The sequence below is a fragment of the Physella acuta genome, unplaced genomic scaffold (assembly GCF_028476545.2).
Source record: "Physella acuta isolate Inbredline_101_S28 unplaced genomic scaffold, ASM2847654v3 ptg000225l, whole genome shotgun sequence".
In the NCBI taxonomy this organism is placed as follows: domain Eukaryota; kingdom Metazoa; phylum Mollusca; class Gastropoda; family Physidae; genus Physella; species Physella acuta.
The window spans coordinates 477,244-495,624 of record NW_026731744.1 but is presented as its reverse complement, the minus strand read 5'-3'; the positions used below and the strand labels follow the sequence as shown (position 1 = coordinate 495,624).

The following is an 18,381-nucleotide window of genomic DNA, read 5'->3' as shown; positions in this document are numbered from 1 at the left end:
CTATTATATGTGTATCAAACATTGCTCTAAAAATAATACATATAAATTAATGTAAAAGAACATAGTGCGGTTTTTTAATGTAGGGGTAGATATTTCATCAAAAGTATTTTTTTTTTCTTCAGTTTTACTATGAATATACCTTCCCTACATTGTAGACAAACTCTGCAAATACGAACAAAATCCAACTGAAATTAACCAAACTATACTCATTTATAGATACCCTATGAAGACTTATCACAAATGGCCAATGTTAAAAGGAGGGACTTTTACCCCCCACAAAAAAATTCATAAAAAAAAAACTATTTGGGATAGAAAGAAAATTTTTTCTGTTTTGTTTTCTCCTGATTGAGATCTACAAGAACATATATTTTTTATTTTAATATAATGAAATTTGTGTTTATACCTAAATCCCTAATCTAGATCTACTCGAGATATCAACATTCTTTGCTGAGGTTATATTTTCGACTATGACTTTAGAAATTGCAATTAACAAGGAAAAGCCGGCCATTGGTAAATAATAAATTAATTAAAATCCTAGTCTAGATCTATCTAGAAGTAGTACAATACTTAAAATTAAATAGATCGGATATTTCGAGTCGTCCCTTTGAATCCCGGTCAGAACGTCCCCCCGTTGTGGCCTCAACCAACCGGCAGGCTCGTTGCATTGAGTTAAATATAAACTCAAAACAATAATATAAACAATCTCTTTTCCGTCGGCCAGGCCACAAACGTGTGTAGAAAAACACTAGGCTTATAATTTCTTTATGACTTTTAGTTTTAGGTAATTTAATTTTGTCAAAGGCCAAGGCTATTCCCAGTCGGTTGGGATGAATAGCCGTATTGGGGCTATTCCCAGCCGACTGTGAATAGCCCCAATATGGCTATTCGCAGTCGGCTGTCATTTCATACTAAATACGACTGTGAATAATATCTTAAAATAATATAGGCTAAGCATTTATTGTGACTGGGGAGTGAGGTATAGATTAACTTTAAGAGAGCAGTGCTATTTTTATTTTGTTATATTTTTATAAAAAAGTTATTACCGTTAAAGTTTAGTTTAACTTTTAGGCTCATATCAGACATATCTGCTACAGGCTACGTAGGTCATAGATGATTAGATGATCAATTATACACTCTAACTCTATACACTAGAATAATAGATCTAGTAATTTTTAAATAAATAATACTAATTAAGCATCAGTTTATTTGGTTGTTCACATTGCTATTCAACTATCAATTACCATTAAAAATTCACATTATCACATAGAGGTCTAGATCTAGAATAAATATCAGGTGAAATAGGATGTCCTTTTTCATCAGCTATTATTCAGTTTCCATCACACTTTTGTTTTTTCTCTTAGCAAAAATCTACGGGACAGGTCTTTTTTTTTTGCTGATATGCCAACAATTACGTCACAAACGAAAAAAAAATTAACAAAAATAACCCTTCCATGAGTAACTCAAGTAGAATCTAGATCTAATTGTGAAAAAAATATTTTGATAAGATTATGAGGTATACATTAAGGGTCAGACCATTTGGCATCTGATGAATTTGAACCCCCACCTTCTGGCATGACAGCCTCTCCCTATGACCACTCGACCACACATCTTCATGCCTAGTTAAATCTATCAAAAACGGTCACGACTGAATAGCCCCAATACGGCTATTCACAGCCGGCTGTGAATAGACACTTCGTTTGTCAAAACTTGAGAAAAATCCAAATTTGGAATATTGAATGTGCACTATTGTCTATTAGGGTTGTTGGTATCGGCCGCGATTGCGGTAAAATGACCCGAAATATCCCATTACTTTTTTATACAGGGCGCACGAGATTTGGTTTTGCATACTAATAAGTTTTTAATTTATGGTAATTAATTAAGTTTAAAAGGTCATTTCCTAATGTTAAATGAAAAGTAGACCAATGGTTTTCCCATTGTTTTGATGGTTTAGCGATCTGACAGCGCCCTGTCTTTGCTTTGGTCTTCCCCCTGTATGGAATCACGATTTGTTAAAAGGTTATTCTAGATGAGAGAAGATTACTGAGCAGACATATCTTATGTATGTGGAAATGATATTTGTTTTTGGATATTTTGACTCCGACATTAGATATACTCAGCCAGAGGTGGTCACTGTATGTAGGTCGCGTTGCCACCATTGTTATATTTTTTCATCCCGATTTTCCGGCCTTTAAGTTTGATCAACTAACAACAGCATTCTTATGGAATGTGCAAACAAATCTCCTAATTTTTGTTTTCAAAATATATTTACATACCCATCTTTAATTTTTTCAGCTTTAGTTCTAGTTTTGCAGAATATGTTTTTCCTAAAATCCAATTTTGTCAGACTAGATCTAGACTGACAAGAGTCAGACCTAGGTTACCTGTCTGTTGCTATACACTAGCATTGTGCTAACTGTAATTTTAAGTATTCAAGTTCTACTTACCATTAGATATAGTTATATGCTGAAAATTAGAATCCATACACAATTCACACATAAAAACATTGATCTGATAACTTCATTTCACTTATTACAAAATGGCTTATATGGGCTCTACTTCACCTGCCCAAAATAACAAGGCAATTATATACACATAACAGTGTTCAAGTCATTTAGATTTCTGACTATGTAGTTCTTTCATTCACTGTATTTATATAAAATATTGCTTTAGAAACATTTTCATATTTGCGCAGCAGTTTTATAACAAAATGGCTTAAAGATGGACTCTACTTCACCTGCCCAAAATAATGAGGCAATTATAATATTATATGCACATAACAGTGTTCAAGTCATTTACTTTAGATTTTTAACTTTGTAGTTCTTTCATTTGCTGTATTTATATAAAATATGGCTTTAGAAACAATTTCATATTTGCGCAGAACACAGTATTTTGGGGTTATGGGAGGAAGCCAACAAAAAAATATAAGTTCTGTATTATTTTTATTCATTTCAAAAGCATTTACAAGTTCTATATATCATTCTAGCTAAACTCTGCAAATATGAACAAAATACAACTGCAAGTAAAATAACTATGCTCAATTTATTCAGGTATACCATGACTTGTCACAATAGGCCAATGCAAAAACAAGGGGATTCCACCCCTCATAAAAAAATTCGCTTAAAAAAACTATTTGAGCTAGAAAGAAAATCTTTTTTGTTTTGTTTTCATATAGTTGAGCTCTACAAGAATATGTAATTTTTATTTTTATATGATGATTAGTGTTTTTTTACCAAAATCCCTAATTAGGCCTACTTAATTTAATATTTATTGACACTCACTGCCATGGCCAACACACTTCTCCATGACAACTCTTCTTAAGCTTGAACGTAAAGAAAACCACAAATCAGGTTAGACTTTTTAAGTGGCCATGCACCCAGAGTTCCTCACTAGTAATCATCAAATAGCGGTCACGTGGTTTTTAAAAAATAAAAATAAATTGGTTGTGATACGGACGCCGGTCTTATAAAAAAACAGCTCACAATATTTGATTTCTTTTTTCATAGACTAATAAAACTAATAATGCTTTACGTTCTCGCTCATTTCTTTACCTAAACTGTTATTTTTTAAATTCTATTAATGTTAATAAAACCAACTTTTGAATTTAGCCTCCGTTCTCCAAACCAAATTTTAAAATGCTTTTCTGGCATATCTAACCCTGCCACTTAAGGTTTGTTGTTATGACACGGAAATCTAGCCGAAATCTAGCCATTTTGCGCGTGGTAAACATTTTTAAATGTAATTAGTTGAAGGTCTCTGGAATTTGGCCGGAAATCAAACATCCGGTCCGGGCGCCATATTGTTGTTAGCAACCGACCACGCCTCCAAGTTAGCGAGAAATACTAAAATGTAGCCTAGAGACTAGTTTATATAGATCTATATGACTAGAAGCCTACTATTATTGGTGCCAAAACAAAATGGCAGACATTTGTCCCATTTTACCATGCTATAAATTTTTGATCATTATCAGAGTAAAACTTGACTGATCATTACCCTAATGGTTTTATTTGTTAGATAATAACTAAATCAAGGCCTACATGAATACATTTTGTCCACTGGCTTGCCTGTTCAGAAAAGTTATATCAGATATTATGTGGCTCTTGATACCCTCTGTGCAAGTTTCTCATTTATTAGACCACTGAATATGACACTAGTATACGAATAGTTAACACAAAATGTATTAATTGTTAAACAGACTTGTGTCTAAATGATTGAAATACAATTCTAACCTGCTGAAAAGTAAAAATTCAGCCATCTGATGTTATCCAGGTAATTTTTAAAATGGTACACATACTTATTACCCCTGAGGGGCAATACAGCCGACTCAGCCCCCACCTGTTTCTAACCAACCATAAAACTTCTAATCTCTTTGTAGGTAACAGGAATAAATGTTCTTAGGTCTTAGCCAATCTGGGGTATTATGTTATGTAATTTATGACCCTCATGGTCCAGCAGGGAAGTAAACAGGCACATTAATACCACTCCCCCCCCCCCCCCTACAATTTCTTACCCCCATGATACCCAGCCCCCACCAGTTTCTGGCCCACCATAAAACTTCATCTCTTGGTAGGTAACGTGGATTGCAGTTCCTAGATCTCAGCCAACCAGAGAGATCTCCTTATGTAATTTATGGCCCTCAGGGTCCAGCAAAGAGAACAAAGGGGAAACCACTACCAATGCTCTCTCCTCAACATTTCTCACCTCCATGTTATGTAATGCATAGCACACATGGCTTATCAGGGGAAAGCATTAAGGCAGATTAGTTAGTACCACCCCTTTTTACATCTAAGAATGTTAACTCTGGACAGCTACACACTAGACATACTAATGTGCCTACTGTAAACTACTAGACTGTAGGCCCTATGTACACCTGCAATTGTATCAATTGTAGACCGGGCCCATTGGGGCCTAGTGATAGCTAGTATCAGTTAGTGTGTGTACACAGCATTAACTATTTTGGGGTTAGAAATTAATTATTTTTATTGTGGAGTTAGTCTAAGCTATGAGATAATACTTATTGCCCCATTGCCTGGCTCCATATACCCCGAATGTTGATTTTGGGGGTATGACAATAAATGTTAAATTAAACCCATATTTATTAAACCCATATTAAAGTATATTTAATAGACTTTGTTATTATTTTTATATTGTGTAAGATGTTAGAATAATTTTGCCATATTTTCAATACTAAAAAATTCTTAGATTAGTAGAAATCTTTAAAATGTTTTTCTAAATGTACATAGTCAAAATTAATTACCCCCTGATACTTGGCATCATCGAGGCATTAGACCCACCCACATAATTTTGATTTAATGGTTTTTCAGAAATAGACAGATTAACTAAGGGTGAAGATGATAAAAAAGAAAGACCTGCTGTTCCTATGTATGAGTTGCACAATGACAGACAGCAGAGATGTTCCTTAAAAATTAAAATTCCAATAAAAGAACATCCAAAAGTAAGTCATTATTTTCATCAATCGATTTATAGTTTTTGTTATGTTGTTTGGAGTATTTATGTGTTATTAAATTTCTTTCAGTACAATTTTGTTGGGAAATTGTTAGGACCCAAAGGCCAGACTCTTAAAGCTCTACAAGATCAAACGGGCTGTAAAATGGCTATTATGGGGAAAGGTTCAATGAGGGAAAAGGAGAAAGTAAGTTATTTTTCTATTAGACTTAATTAATAACTTGAATTTTGGGCTGTTTTTGATAGCTGTTTTTTCTTTTCCAGGAAGAAGAACTACGAAAGGAAGGTGGGAAATATGCACATTTAAATGAAGATCTGCATGTACTTGTTGAATGTTTCACTGATGTCACTGATGGTTACCACAGGCTTGCGGCTGCATTGCTAGAATTAAGGAAATTTGTCATTCCTGTAAGTTTTTATGCAAGCAAGGCTTAAGAACTAACTGAATTAGACTATTTTATACTTGTTTAACTTATAATAAATTTGCAATAGGATCTTGCTGATGAGATGTATGGTGGTGGTGATATGGGCATAGAAGAAATAGGGATGAATGGAGGTGGTGCCCCCAGAGGTCGTGGAGCTTACAGAGGTGCCCCTCCAGAAAGAGGGTGAGTATTTTTCTGGACCAGATGTCTTTTCTCTTGCAGTAATGTATTTCAGAGTTTCGAATTTAGGGAAGAGTATTTTAGACTTTAGTCTGGTATAACGCTAGTTTTTTGGGCTGGATTTTTTGAAAGTCTGGAATTTAACATCTTCCATGAACAGGGATGTGACTTTTCAGATTTTAAGCATCAATCTGATTTTTTTCTTACCCTTTACTTACCTAATCTTTCAGCAGTTTTAAAAACTTAAAGGGAAAAAAAGCGGGAGTGACTTCTACAGAATAGTCCACATGCTCATTCCATATTTTCCTATTTAAATTGAGTTTTACGCTTTGCCTACAGTACAGGTATTAGGTAATACAGACAATTGATTACACAAATTTTTTCAATTGGAAGTTATCACTCAGTCTGATGCTAAATAGAAATTAAATGTGGTCAAGGTTCTAAATTTTAGCGGATTTCTGAATTTCTCAGTATGCAAATTTTTTAGTCAGTAATACAGAGACTTTCCTCGTGTCCTGTTGTGCCATCCCATTTTTGTCGAAGTATGTTCTTTTTGGAAAAGGAAATTATTAAATTGAATTTTAAAAAATAGCAGGGAAAAGCAATTATCTCCATTTGACACGTTTGTTTCCTTGTTTACTTACAATATTTACATTAATAGATGTGGCCAAACTAGCTTCTGAACGTTCTTTTTAGTATTTGCAATTGTAGATTTAAAATTATGCCTTAAATAACATGCATGGAGAAAAATACAATGAAATCATGACTAACACGCGAATTTCTAGAACTAGATACTTCCTGCTGTGAGTATGCCGTTGCAGCTATACTGATTTCAAAACTAATGTGAACTCACTGTGACTCCGACAGTGTCTTGATTGTGGAAGAAAAAGTATGATAATGATCATTTTTAACAATCTACAGCTTTTTCAATATCATAAATAACGATGTGGCTTGGCTATCAAAATTGTTAGTTTAGGTTCAAATGTTTTTACTTTCTTGTATACAGAGTATAGAGAAAGTATTGTAATCGTGCACAAAAATAACATGAAATTTTGACAGTTTTCATAGTTTTACACCTGTGCTTCATCAGATCCGGAGTGTAGTGGACTTATTTTAATCAAAATTTTGGCATTTTATGCGTTATCGAGTCGGAAAAACTGGACTTTGCAATTCTGTATGTCTATGTGTGTGTCTGTAAGCACAATAACTAGTACCGTTACAGCTAGGTTGATGACATTTTATATACAAGTATTATATCAAATTTGTAGATACGAATCAACTTTTCAGCGATTTCTGATAACCGGAAGTGGAACTTTTTCTACTTTCAATTGTTCAAAAGCCTATAACTTTAGTACTATTTCAGATAGATGTATGAAATTTCTCATGCCTTCTCATGATCTAATTCTCTGCCTTCTCTCAAATTTTGAGTGATTTCCGTTGACAGGTAGTAGTAATTTACGCTATTTCCGATTTCTCAAAAAAGACAGGTAGTAGTAATTTACGCTATTTCCGATTTCTCAAAAAACGCATATGAATTTACAAAGTACTAATAATATTCTGCACTATTATACACATTTTGTTTGGCATTCATTTGGTGTGCAATTCTTTTTTTTCAACGAGATTTTATTCTATTTTAAAAGTAAAATATCATGTCTATATCCCAAGTTGCATGGTGAAATTTTGTGACTGGTCTCTTGGATTATACTGGCCTTCCTTGATACATTCCATTCTTTCAGGTTGTCATTGTTAACTCAATTTAATTTTTATAAATTATCTTAACATTAAGTGTTTATCATTACAGTGGTCGTGGTGCATTTAGAGGTCGTGGAAATGGGCCGGCTCCCCCACCACCAGCTGGAAGGTAAATACTTTAGTTTCTTGATGTAATTAGGTAGCAGTGTATTAATGTAAGAGGGATTAGTGTTTTATTTAACGGATATTGTAAATGTGTTCATTTCAGAGGTGGCCCACCACCTGCCACTAGAGGCGCACCTCCACCAAGAGGAGCTCCCAGGGGTGCACCATCTTCTAGGGGAGCACCTCCCTCAAGAGGAGCCCCGTCTAGAGGAGCACGTGTGGCTGCTCCTTCTGCATCATATGATGGATACAGTTCACAGGTTTTTTTCTAATATGATTGCTATTTACTATTTTACATTGTCTGCTCAATTGGTATTTGAGTCTTAATATGCATTTATCCCCTTTCTATAAACACTGTTTTCCTAAATTTCCAGTTTAAATAACCATTGCACTATCTGTTTGTCTTGGTACCTATTTAGGGTTCCCACAAGGGCATTAAATTTAATTTCCTGGTAGGGGGTCTAGCTTGTGGGTCTTTCTGTTTATCTATGTGCCTTGCTTAGAGCATGGTGGATTATCAGTTCTGTAATTTAAAAAAAAATGCATAATGATGGGATTTATAGCTAAATCAAAATAAATCACAAGCTCCAGGGTTTAGATTGGATGCTTTTGTTGCCCATGTGTCAACCCCCTCTCCACACAGTTGATGGACTGAAGGGAGAAGCATTACCCATACAACTTGAAATTGTGTTGGTAATCCCATTCCAGATTGTTTTGGACTCTAGATGGTTGTCCCCAGCTAAAAAGCCTCATCTACTTAGGGGGTTATCAACCATGCATTTTTCTACCTGACCTCGTTGACACCCCATTAAAATAAGGATTACATCACTAAATAATTACATACTTCTTCAATACGTTTGTTAAATTGTGTTACTGCTACATTTCTCCAGACATATATTGCTTAGTTAGGCTATGCTATGCATACTTTATCTCAATGATAGTGATTCTACAAAAATAACCTTTTTTAAAATGTTAGTGCACCAATGAGTCTTGTGGGAACAAGATACTTTTTAGTAAAACATTTTTACAAACTATAGTTTTCAAGTCACATTAGAATATTAACCGCCCAGTTGGTCTCCATCCATTTTTTTTTGCTATTGTATGTTAAAACTGTCTTACTTATTTAAAAATGCTTTCAGGGCTATGGATCTGGCTATGGTACAAGCTACGACTCATCTTATGATGAAGGTTATGGGCAAAGCTATTCAGCAGGGTGATTATTTTTATTTCAAGATTTTTTTTAACTTTATTCTTTGCCCATGCTTTTTCTTCATGCTTGTTTTGTCCCTGAGTCTACTCACCTCTGATTTATACTTGACTCACGCTGGAAAGTAAAATTGACTGGGCATAATGCTGACCACACCATCCCTTCATAAGCAGATGTCCAAAAATAACAATTCAACTTCAACTGCCTATGGATTATGTCTGAAAGAGGAGCTTTTTGCTCCATCATGGGTGGAAACTTGCAATATTAAACCCATTTCTGCCTAAGTGATGACAATGCAATGTGCCATTTAGAAAGCTACATAATTATATATTATTATATATATTATTATATCATATTGTATACTTATTTTTTCATGCTATTATACACAATAACTGTTCATTTGCTGTCCGTTATGCCTTTGTTTATATTAAAACTTAAATTTATAATAAAACATTTTTGATAGGCTTTTAAATGCTTATATGAGAAAATGAATTGGTTTTCTTTATATAATTCATCAGATTATATAACTGTTTTTGTATTAAATGCCTTAACCTACACCTTTTATTTTATTGCACATTCATATGCTTATTATCAAGGATGTGACTTCCGATTTTTAGCTAGAAATTTTTCCGCTGATTTTCAATTTGTGCTATTTTTTCGGTTCTAACTTAGGAAAATTACCTCTACTGAAACACCCCACATGCGCATTCTACCTATTCCTATTTAAATCGAGTATTTCAGTACTTTGGTCAAACGGACAGTCGAATACGCTTATTTCTTTTCATTTGGACTATTGTGCTAGATTAAGATAATGATTAAATGTTAATCTAGTTAGAGATTCAGATTTTCTGCAAATTTCCAGTGTGACCTCATACCTTTGTATTTTAAAAAAAGTAATGTTAGAAACTGAATTTTAGCCTCTATTTTGCATTTTAGAGAATTGTTTTAATAAATTATAATAGAAATTGATTCTAATACCCTATGTTGGTAAAACTCAGTAAATATCTTAGAGAAAAAAATCCATGTTAAAAAAAATATTCAAATTCAATTGGGAATGGGGGGGGGGGGATCTGTTGAGGTGTGACATCATTTTAGGGGATCCTGCTTAGTGACAGGAAGTGGGGTGGGGTTAAAAATTGTCCTAAACAAACGTGATGTCATGGCCCGTTACAATTATCAACTATTCTAAAAGCATAAATAACGATGTGGCTTGGCTATCAAAATAGGAAATTTGGTTCAAATATCAGACCCTTCCTAATTTCTGCTAATTTACATTTTATTTTCCGTCACATGAACCAAAACTTTCTCAGATATCAATACAAATCTAGGCTCTTTACAGCTGAAGACTGTTTTACCATGCCAATCTTTAAAAAAATATATGGCATAATTTAACTGCAACCAAGAGTAGAACTAGATTTTTAAAAAACTGACACTTTCGTTGCATTGTAAAAAAAAAATTTTTGAAAGCTGATATGTAAACATTAAATTCCAACTCAGGACTTTCAATGTTATTTTAGAGTAACTTCTTTAATTAAAATATTAGCTATATTAATCAAAATTAGTAGAGTAACTGTGTGTTCTTATCTCAAAATAAATTTCCTAATTTTTTTCATGGTCTAGTCACATCCCTGTTATTTTACTTTATAAACCATTCTTATTGAAATCTGCTGGCGTTTAGATTGAATTTCTTAAATGCTTTTATCATCTATAGCCAAGATGCAGCTTATTATGACTATGGGGGCCCTTCTGCAACTTCATCAGCTGCCTACGATTCATATGGTAGTGCAGGTGGATATGGGGATTATGGTAGGTCTTTAAACTTTTTTAAACAGATTTCAATTGTGCTTCTTGAAAGTTTTGAACATGAAGTCTAAAATAGGTTTATTTGTTCTCAGCAGATAGTTGGGGCACCACTGGAGGTAAAGCTCCCCCACCATCTTCCCGGGGAGCTGCTAGAGCACCTGCACGATCTCACCCATATTCCCGTGCTCCCCAAGGTGGAGGATACTGAACCTTCTGAGTTGTGATACAACTGACTTCTTGTGCTCTACCACTGCCCTGGCAAGATAGGTTCGCAGAATGCTTGTTTTATATTATTGACATTGGCTGATGTTAATAATTAGCTAATATGCTATTGACTGTGCCAGATATAACCTGAACTTTATTAATTGCTGCAAGGTTGTTAACTAAAAGGTCATGTATATATGTAGTTATTAAAACAAGGGGTTGGACATTTAAGCTGCTCCCAGTGTAATTCTTGTTAGATAATGAAATTAGTTATCACTCTCCATTTTAAATTTTGTATGTAATAGTTTTACAAAACTAATTTTATTCATAAATGTCAACTTTTTTACGGAATGATCATCCAGTTTATAGTTGTATTATAATTTTAATGTGTTGTTAACTTTTACAAATAAATGCTATTGTCCCTTCATTGTTGTACTTCATAATGGATGATTTTAGGTCTGAATTTTAAGCCCGTTAGGAAGCTGCACTGGTTTTTGTTTTTAAAAACACATGATCTAATTAGTCATAATGTTTTAACGTTATAAAAAGAATCACAGATTTATCAGAAGTAGCCTACCTTTAAAAATGGCAGTTGATAGTCAAAATCTAAGTCAATGTGTACTTTACACTGATAGAGTATTCATGTTCTTGAAGTTAAAAGCAGTATCTATGGCAACCATTAGTTAGGTTGCTGGTGGTGCTTCTATAATTTTATCTGGCTTTTATTTTAGTGTTTTTAATAAATATTCTTTTTAACTTGAGTAATTATTTTGATATTGTCTAGCTTTTAAAACCATCTTTTGATGGCTGAAATCTTCATTCTTAAATACTGATCTAGGTCATAAAATTGAGAATAAAACAGGTATGTCACATAGGTCAATAGCATAAAATCTTCTAGCACTTACAATTTTTCCGCTATAAAAACCTTTAATAATAAAAATATGCTAGTTATTTTAATGTGTTCTTAAAATTAAAAACATTTCTATTTTTTGGGCATTATTGTTATGAATTTAAGTGCAATAGTGTTTCCTGGGAAAATTGAAAATCGTCTTTTATTTTAATCCTTATTCAACATTAAGTCATTGTTTCTACATGCAAATACAAATTTCTTGTCAATTAAAACCTATCTAAAGTAGGTAAATTAAGAATTAAAACTTAAGTATTCTGAATTCTTTCCCTAATTTGTAACATTTATTCATTGAATAAAAATTATAATTAAGACTTAACAAGTAGTTGACTTTTATGATGAAGCTCTAAAGATCAATCTAGTGTTGTCACTGTAATTAAAATGTTTATACTTTGTATTAAAAGTTTAAGTTAAACACAGTAATTATATTGTATTTGGTCATAGTTAAAAGTATACACTTAAAATGTAAGGAGACATACTCATTTTTATTGCAATTTTAGAGATGAACTAGTGATTAAAAATTATCTAATGTTCAGTAAATTGTCACTAGTTTAAACTCCTGTCTTAAATTGTCCATAACTGCTGAATTATAAGAAATTCTGCTCATTAGAGAGGTATTGAATTTTCAAGTAAATTACCAGATGTGAATTAAATTGCTATATACTGAACAAACCTAAACAAAATAAAAAATAGATCTTGGTGATGATTTTGTATGTTCACACTTAAGCAAAGTCTTTTATTCAAATGCTAAATTATTGGGGGTCACAATGGCCCGAGCAAAAACTGCAAGCTGTAGCAAAGCAATTGACCAGTCAGTGCACCCCATGAAGAGCAGAATTAAACCCTGAAATAAAAGCTATCCTGAAATGCAGCTTTTAAACTTAATGGGTTAAATGCCCTTAAATTAAAAGCAAAGGTGAAAATCACTATCAGGTAAAATGTTTTCTAAAAATTAACAGAAAAGGCATTTTGAACAAAAACCTAATAATAGATATAAATGTTAGGGCAATTGGGAACATTTATTAGTAATCATATACTTTTAAAATCCTAGAGTTACTCTAACCTAAGTTTCTAAAGTTAGTATTAAAAAATCAAAATGCCTTTTCATATCTTAACATGAATTCCCATGAAATAATGTTGAGATAATCCAATAAAATTAAACTACAATTAATTAAAATTTATAGATTAAATACTGTCCAACCTAAACTACTAAAATAGTTTGTGCCATAGTTTCAATAAATAAGCTTTTTTTAAATTTATATTTTTTAATAAAATTCATGTGGGGCAACTTATGTGTATTAGTTATGAGATCAGCTTATACATTTTAAAAAAGATTCCCTTTTTCAAGTTTATTAACTGATGATTTATTTTTTTCAGATTCTGGTAAACAAGTTATCTGGGCCAATAAAATATATCTTCAGGTATTAAAAGCAGGATGCATCTACTAGCCTTTCATTAAAGGTAACATGATTAACATCACCTTTAGACCTGGATTTTCATCAGGATCACTTTGATTTCACATACAACAGTAATGCTTGCACGCAGCTTAGCTATTGAATATCTTAACTGCAATCTTTTTTTTTTATGCCTCAGCTACTTTTGCATTTTATACTTTTTTGTCTTGATATTGAAAATTAGGTGAAGCAAAATATTTAAAATGGTAGGGGGTGGTATGTTTGAATAGTAGTGTTTGTTTTGTCCCATCAGTCTAAAGTAGCATGTCCCTGAATCCAACCAACTCTTATGGGTAACTGACATACTTTAGCATTAGGGAAAGTTAAGCTGGCTGGGCATAATGCTGACTACACTATCCCATCATATGCAGAAGACATGAGTGTCCATTCGGGCATTTGTCACATTCAGGGCAAGTGACCATTCGGGAAATCTGCATTCGGGCAAGTGTATTTTTGAAAAACATCAGGCTCCCGCTTTATGCACCTCTAATGTATTGCAATAAAGTAGTATCATTACCTTACTAAGGCTAATGTAGTTGCATATAGTTTCTTTTACTCTATATTAACACAGGAAGTCCTTTTTAATTTTTGCCCTCATAAACAGTTTTTTAAATCACAATTCAACAACACCTAGAGTTTTTAACATATGATCTATTTGTACACTTTGTTTCCAATTTAACTATGTCATACCTTTTTGAAGATGGACATGGTATCTACATTTTAAAAATGTAATCCTTCAACAGTAAAGATCCTAATGTGTAATTTCAACTTTTCAGTTGATGTGATTAGACAATGAGATCCAAGAGGGTTGGGTTAGTCTTGTTCTCATAGTCACCTTTAATTTTGCAAGGATTTCAAAATGAATTTGAAATCAAATGGAAAACAGCAGGAAATAGAGAGGTGGTTGCTAACAGTTTAATAAAGATAAGGTGAATTAAAAACACACTTTCATACACCTGAGGTAGTGGTAAAAAACCGGGGTTGGGCGACTTTAGTTCAGCTACATTTTACTATGTTTTTTTTTTTAAATTATATTTGTTGAAAATTTTAATGAAAATGGGGAAAACTTGGACTGAATTTCAATTCAGGAAAACATTTGAAATCCACCTAAATTCCCGCAGCCTGCCGACCATGAGCTACAAACAGGGTTTTTGCTAAGCTTACATCGAAGAGCATAGGGCAGCTTGTAGGGAATTGTATTGATGGAGGCCCTTTGTCTTAATGACAGGAGCGTATTCAAAGGGGGCTATTTCAAGCATTCGTTGCCAGCCTTTTTGACAGGGCTGTTGTTGTGGCCTTTTAGATATGATCTTAGCAGTTGTTTCACATTTTAAGGACTTTCTATTTACACAATGTTGATAGTGCAGTAAATATTTTAGAAATAAATGTGAAAGTAAATGTACTGTAACTGTAAGTCCAGAAGTTATTTTAAAGAGCTTGAAAAACAGAACTCAACTACTATTGTTGCCCTGTTTAATATTTTATTAAAAAATGTGCTGGCATGTAACATTAATAAATTAGTATGTCCTTTTTGTTGTCCTAGGTGTGTATGGGGCTTGGACCATAGGTCGTTTGTCCACATGTAGTTTAATAAAAAAAACAAAAATCTTTAGTTTATTTTAACTGATCAAATTTTCTATGAAATGTTTCCTTTAAGTTGACCCTGTTCTAAAAAAGTAAACAGTGTAACAGTAAAACATTTCAAAAATAAATAGTGTAGATCTTCTTGAAAATAAAAACCACAATTAAATTTAAATGATATAGCAGCATGTTCTTTGATAATATATAGCCAGCAAAGTAATACTCTAATGGTTGATTACTTAATAGATGTACAATTGTGAGCAAGTATATTAATACATCTGTTTAACTCAAAGGATAACAATTTTTCTTTAAATGGTTAAATATAAAGTTCTGTAAAAATATTTTTATGTATTATGAGGAATATGAATAATCATATAACAATTAACATGACACCTTAAAATATAAATATGCCGCTTTTTTATCCCTTGTAAGTTTTATATTAACAAAGCACCTGTGATCAAATGTTCAATCACCCTTTTTGTAACCCTTCAGTTAATTACATTCAAATTGCCCAGTAAAGTCAAGTATGTCCATGCATATAGTCCTGTCTCCACCCCCCCACCCCCCCCCCCCCCCCCCCGCCGCCAATTATCTTGCTTTATTTTAACTGCCTGTGTTTTTTTTTTATTTGCTTAATTGCTTAGCAGATTTATATGCCTAAATTTAATGAAAACATGCAATTCTTTAGCTGAAACTTGAATGCTAGAGAGTTTAACAGAATGGACCTTATTGTACTCACCAGCGCATGTGAATGATAACACCTGACAACAATTGGTTTTATAGGTTCCTTAAAAGACAGCCAGAACTAGCAACCAAAACTATAATCTGACATAAGCCACATATGTGTGTTGATCCTGATCTTTAAAACAGCCCTGGTAGATATTCAGTGCTGTTTGCATTCAATATGAAAAGTTGAAGGTGATGACCGGGACGGGTGCCAAACATGTCTACAAGGTCTCCTCCAGTACAAAAACCCGAGTGACCGTAGTGGCGTGCTCAAGTGCTTCTGGCTATTATTTACAGCGACAACAGATTTCTCTTTTAAAGGAATCCCACCTTAGAAACTTTTCTTCATCAAGTTTTGGATATTTGATGGATAATTGCAGGTTTTAAAAAAATATTGGATTGCTTTGTCTCCTGCTACTAAGGACATTCCACAGCCAGTCCTGGTGGTTGATAGACATAAATCAAAAGCCTCCCATTTTGATTATTGCAGCTCTGTGACAAGGGAATGTATAATTAAGGAATTCTCCTGAATTATTTATAAACTTTTGATAAAACCTTTTAATTCAAGTTTAAGGTCTTTAAATTCATACCTGCAGTCATTTTGATGTACACAGGACTGTTTCTAAACTCCCCTGTACTCTAATGCATAGGCCTCCTTGATCCCTGATAACATTATAATTTATCAAATAGACCAATAAGTATCCTGTACGTACTTTCTTCATATTGATGTATAGGATACACATTTCAAATGGCGTGAAAAAATATGTGCTGTTGTAGTTTGCATTTTAATTTCTTCAATCTTGTTCTAAAATGTATACATTATTTGGAATTATCTATTTCAGACTGATTTCTGAAGCATCACAAGCGTATAACATTATGTTAGTGCAGTCCGTATATTGCCATTACTTACAAGACGGGGCTGAGAATTAGCAACACGTTGGTTCATGAAAACACCTGACACGCGAGTGTGTGGCCTGGCCCATCTGATCGTTTGGGTGTCTAACCGTTGCAGGACCTCTACTAGTGCTGGCGACTTACGTTAGGGACATGGTGTCTCACCAGGCTTGAGCCTAGTCAAACTAGACCTAGATATTTTGCGATGGAATGTCAAAAGTTCTCTTTAGTTTAATCAATTGGTAAATTCTTGCCTGACAAGCGTGTATCAACTGTATGAACTGCAAGTAAAGATACGAATGAGATGACTTTGGCTGTAACTGTAGGCTTAACACATAGGCCTCTATTTCACGGATGTTTATAATAAACTTAAATAAACGGCATTTGTGATAAGTGTATTTTCTTGTAATTTCTTACCTCACTTTTTAAATGCATTATTTAGTTACACAAGCTGTGACTTAATTTTAACTACGAGGCAGGCCGCAGAGGTTATACCAGGAAATAACTTCTATTTTTTAAATATAAGCAAATTTCAAATTAAGTTATATTTATTGCGACCGTGGATGTGACCATACTGGAAAAACTTATATCCAATTTAAGGGGAGCCCCCCCCCCCCCCCCCCCCGAAAAGTCTGGAAGAAACTTGTCCAACGAACTGGAAATGAAATGTGCGAAAACGGTTAAGGCGCCACCGGTGACATGCATATATTAAGTAACCAATGTACTTACGTACGGTTAATTAAAAAGAGAATTGACTAAAAATAATACTTGGGGGAGGGGGCATTCGGCCTTTCCCCCTCCAATAAATAGTGTGAAAATTAAGGATTTATTTTCAGAAGAATCAGAAAGTGGACTGCTTGGGTTGAATATTATTACAATAGACAAAATTACGAATACTAACATAAGTATGTAGTATTTAGTATACATAACACTACATTCTTAAACTACATACATAGTGTCAAGAAATAGAGGCTATTTTAAGGAATAATCATCATAGCGAGACATTTTATTCTAAGACCTGACACGTTTTATTATAATATAATAAAATAATATGAAGAACAGATGATGAAAATATGGTGGGATTTGCATAACTAACTAGCATACCTGTCCGAAATTCTTAGGCGTGTGACCTTGTTTTCTAAACCTGAGTTATTAATTTATTTAGGCCTAAATGATAAAAATAAAATGTAAATACCTTCGCTATATTTCTTGGATCATATTTGTCGGTGCACGGGTTGGTCGCTCAGGGTGTACTGTATGGAAGCCATGAGTGTTCGTTAGTCACTCACCTTTAACTTTAGTCAGGTAGAACACACTTCGGCAACCTCCAAGGTGTCAAGGACCAAGAGGTTCCACTTCGACAGGGGCGTCTCTCACGGCAAAGGTTTCTTTAATTATTGAATGTCGTGTGCCACCGTGTAACTATTTTAGTATTTTTAGAGTGCTTTTTAAAACGAATGTAGGCACCAGTGTTTCTTCCAGACTTTTTTCTCCGTGGGGCTCTTGAAATTTTCGGGGGGGGGGGGGGTGGTAGACTGTTAAAAGTATATATTTTCTATATAAATAATAAGCCCCCCCCCCCCCCCCCGAAGAGATGCCTGGGAAACTCTGGTAGGCACCATAGCGCTCACAGGATAGTCCGGGGCGCTAAATGTGAAGTCTCTTTCACTGTATTACTCT

The 18,381-nt window shown here is 33.8% G+C and overlaps 1 protein-coding gene across 3 annotated transcripts in view; it reads left to right on the top strand.

The window, feature by feature from the left end:
* Positions 1-17,076, top strand: part of LOC131937902 (KH domain-containing, RNA-binding, signal transduction-associated protein 2) — a 29,032-nt gene extending 11,956 nt beyond the window's left edge. The window contains exons 2-12 of one of the 3 annotated variants that reach the window (XR_009386262.1): positions 5,322-5,452; positions 5,534-5,650; positions 5,728-5,871; positions 5,956-6,071; positions 7,870-7,929; positions 8,029-8,185; positions 9,065-9,138; positions 10,844-10,938; positions 11,028-11,202; positions 13,424-13,507; positions 16,650-17,076. Coding sequence is in view for 2 of the 3 variants with exons in the window: in XM_059295610.1 (XP_059151593.1) it covers positions 5,322-5,452; positions 5,534-5,650; positions 5,728-5,871; positions 5,956-6,071; positions 7,870-7,929; positions 8,029-8,185; positions 9,065-9,138; positions 10,844-10,938; positions 11,028-11,143 (1,010 nt within the window). In the remaining variant the exon portion in view is untranslated. Of the gene's footprint in view, positions 1-5,321; positions 5,453-5,533; positions 5,651-5,727; positions 5,872-5,955; positions 6,072-7,869; positions 7,930-8,028; positions 8,186-9,064; positions 9,139-10,843; positions 10,939-11,027; positions 12,980-13,423; positions 13,508-16,649 lie in introns of those variants that run through there. The other 2 variants (XM_059295610.1, XM_059295613.1) reach the window with 2 other exon arrangements.
* The last annotated feature ends 1,305 nt before the right edge of the window (positions 17,077-18,381 follow it).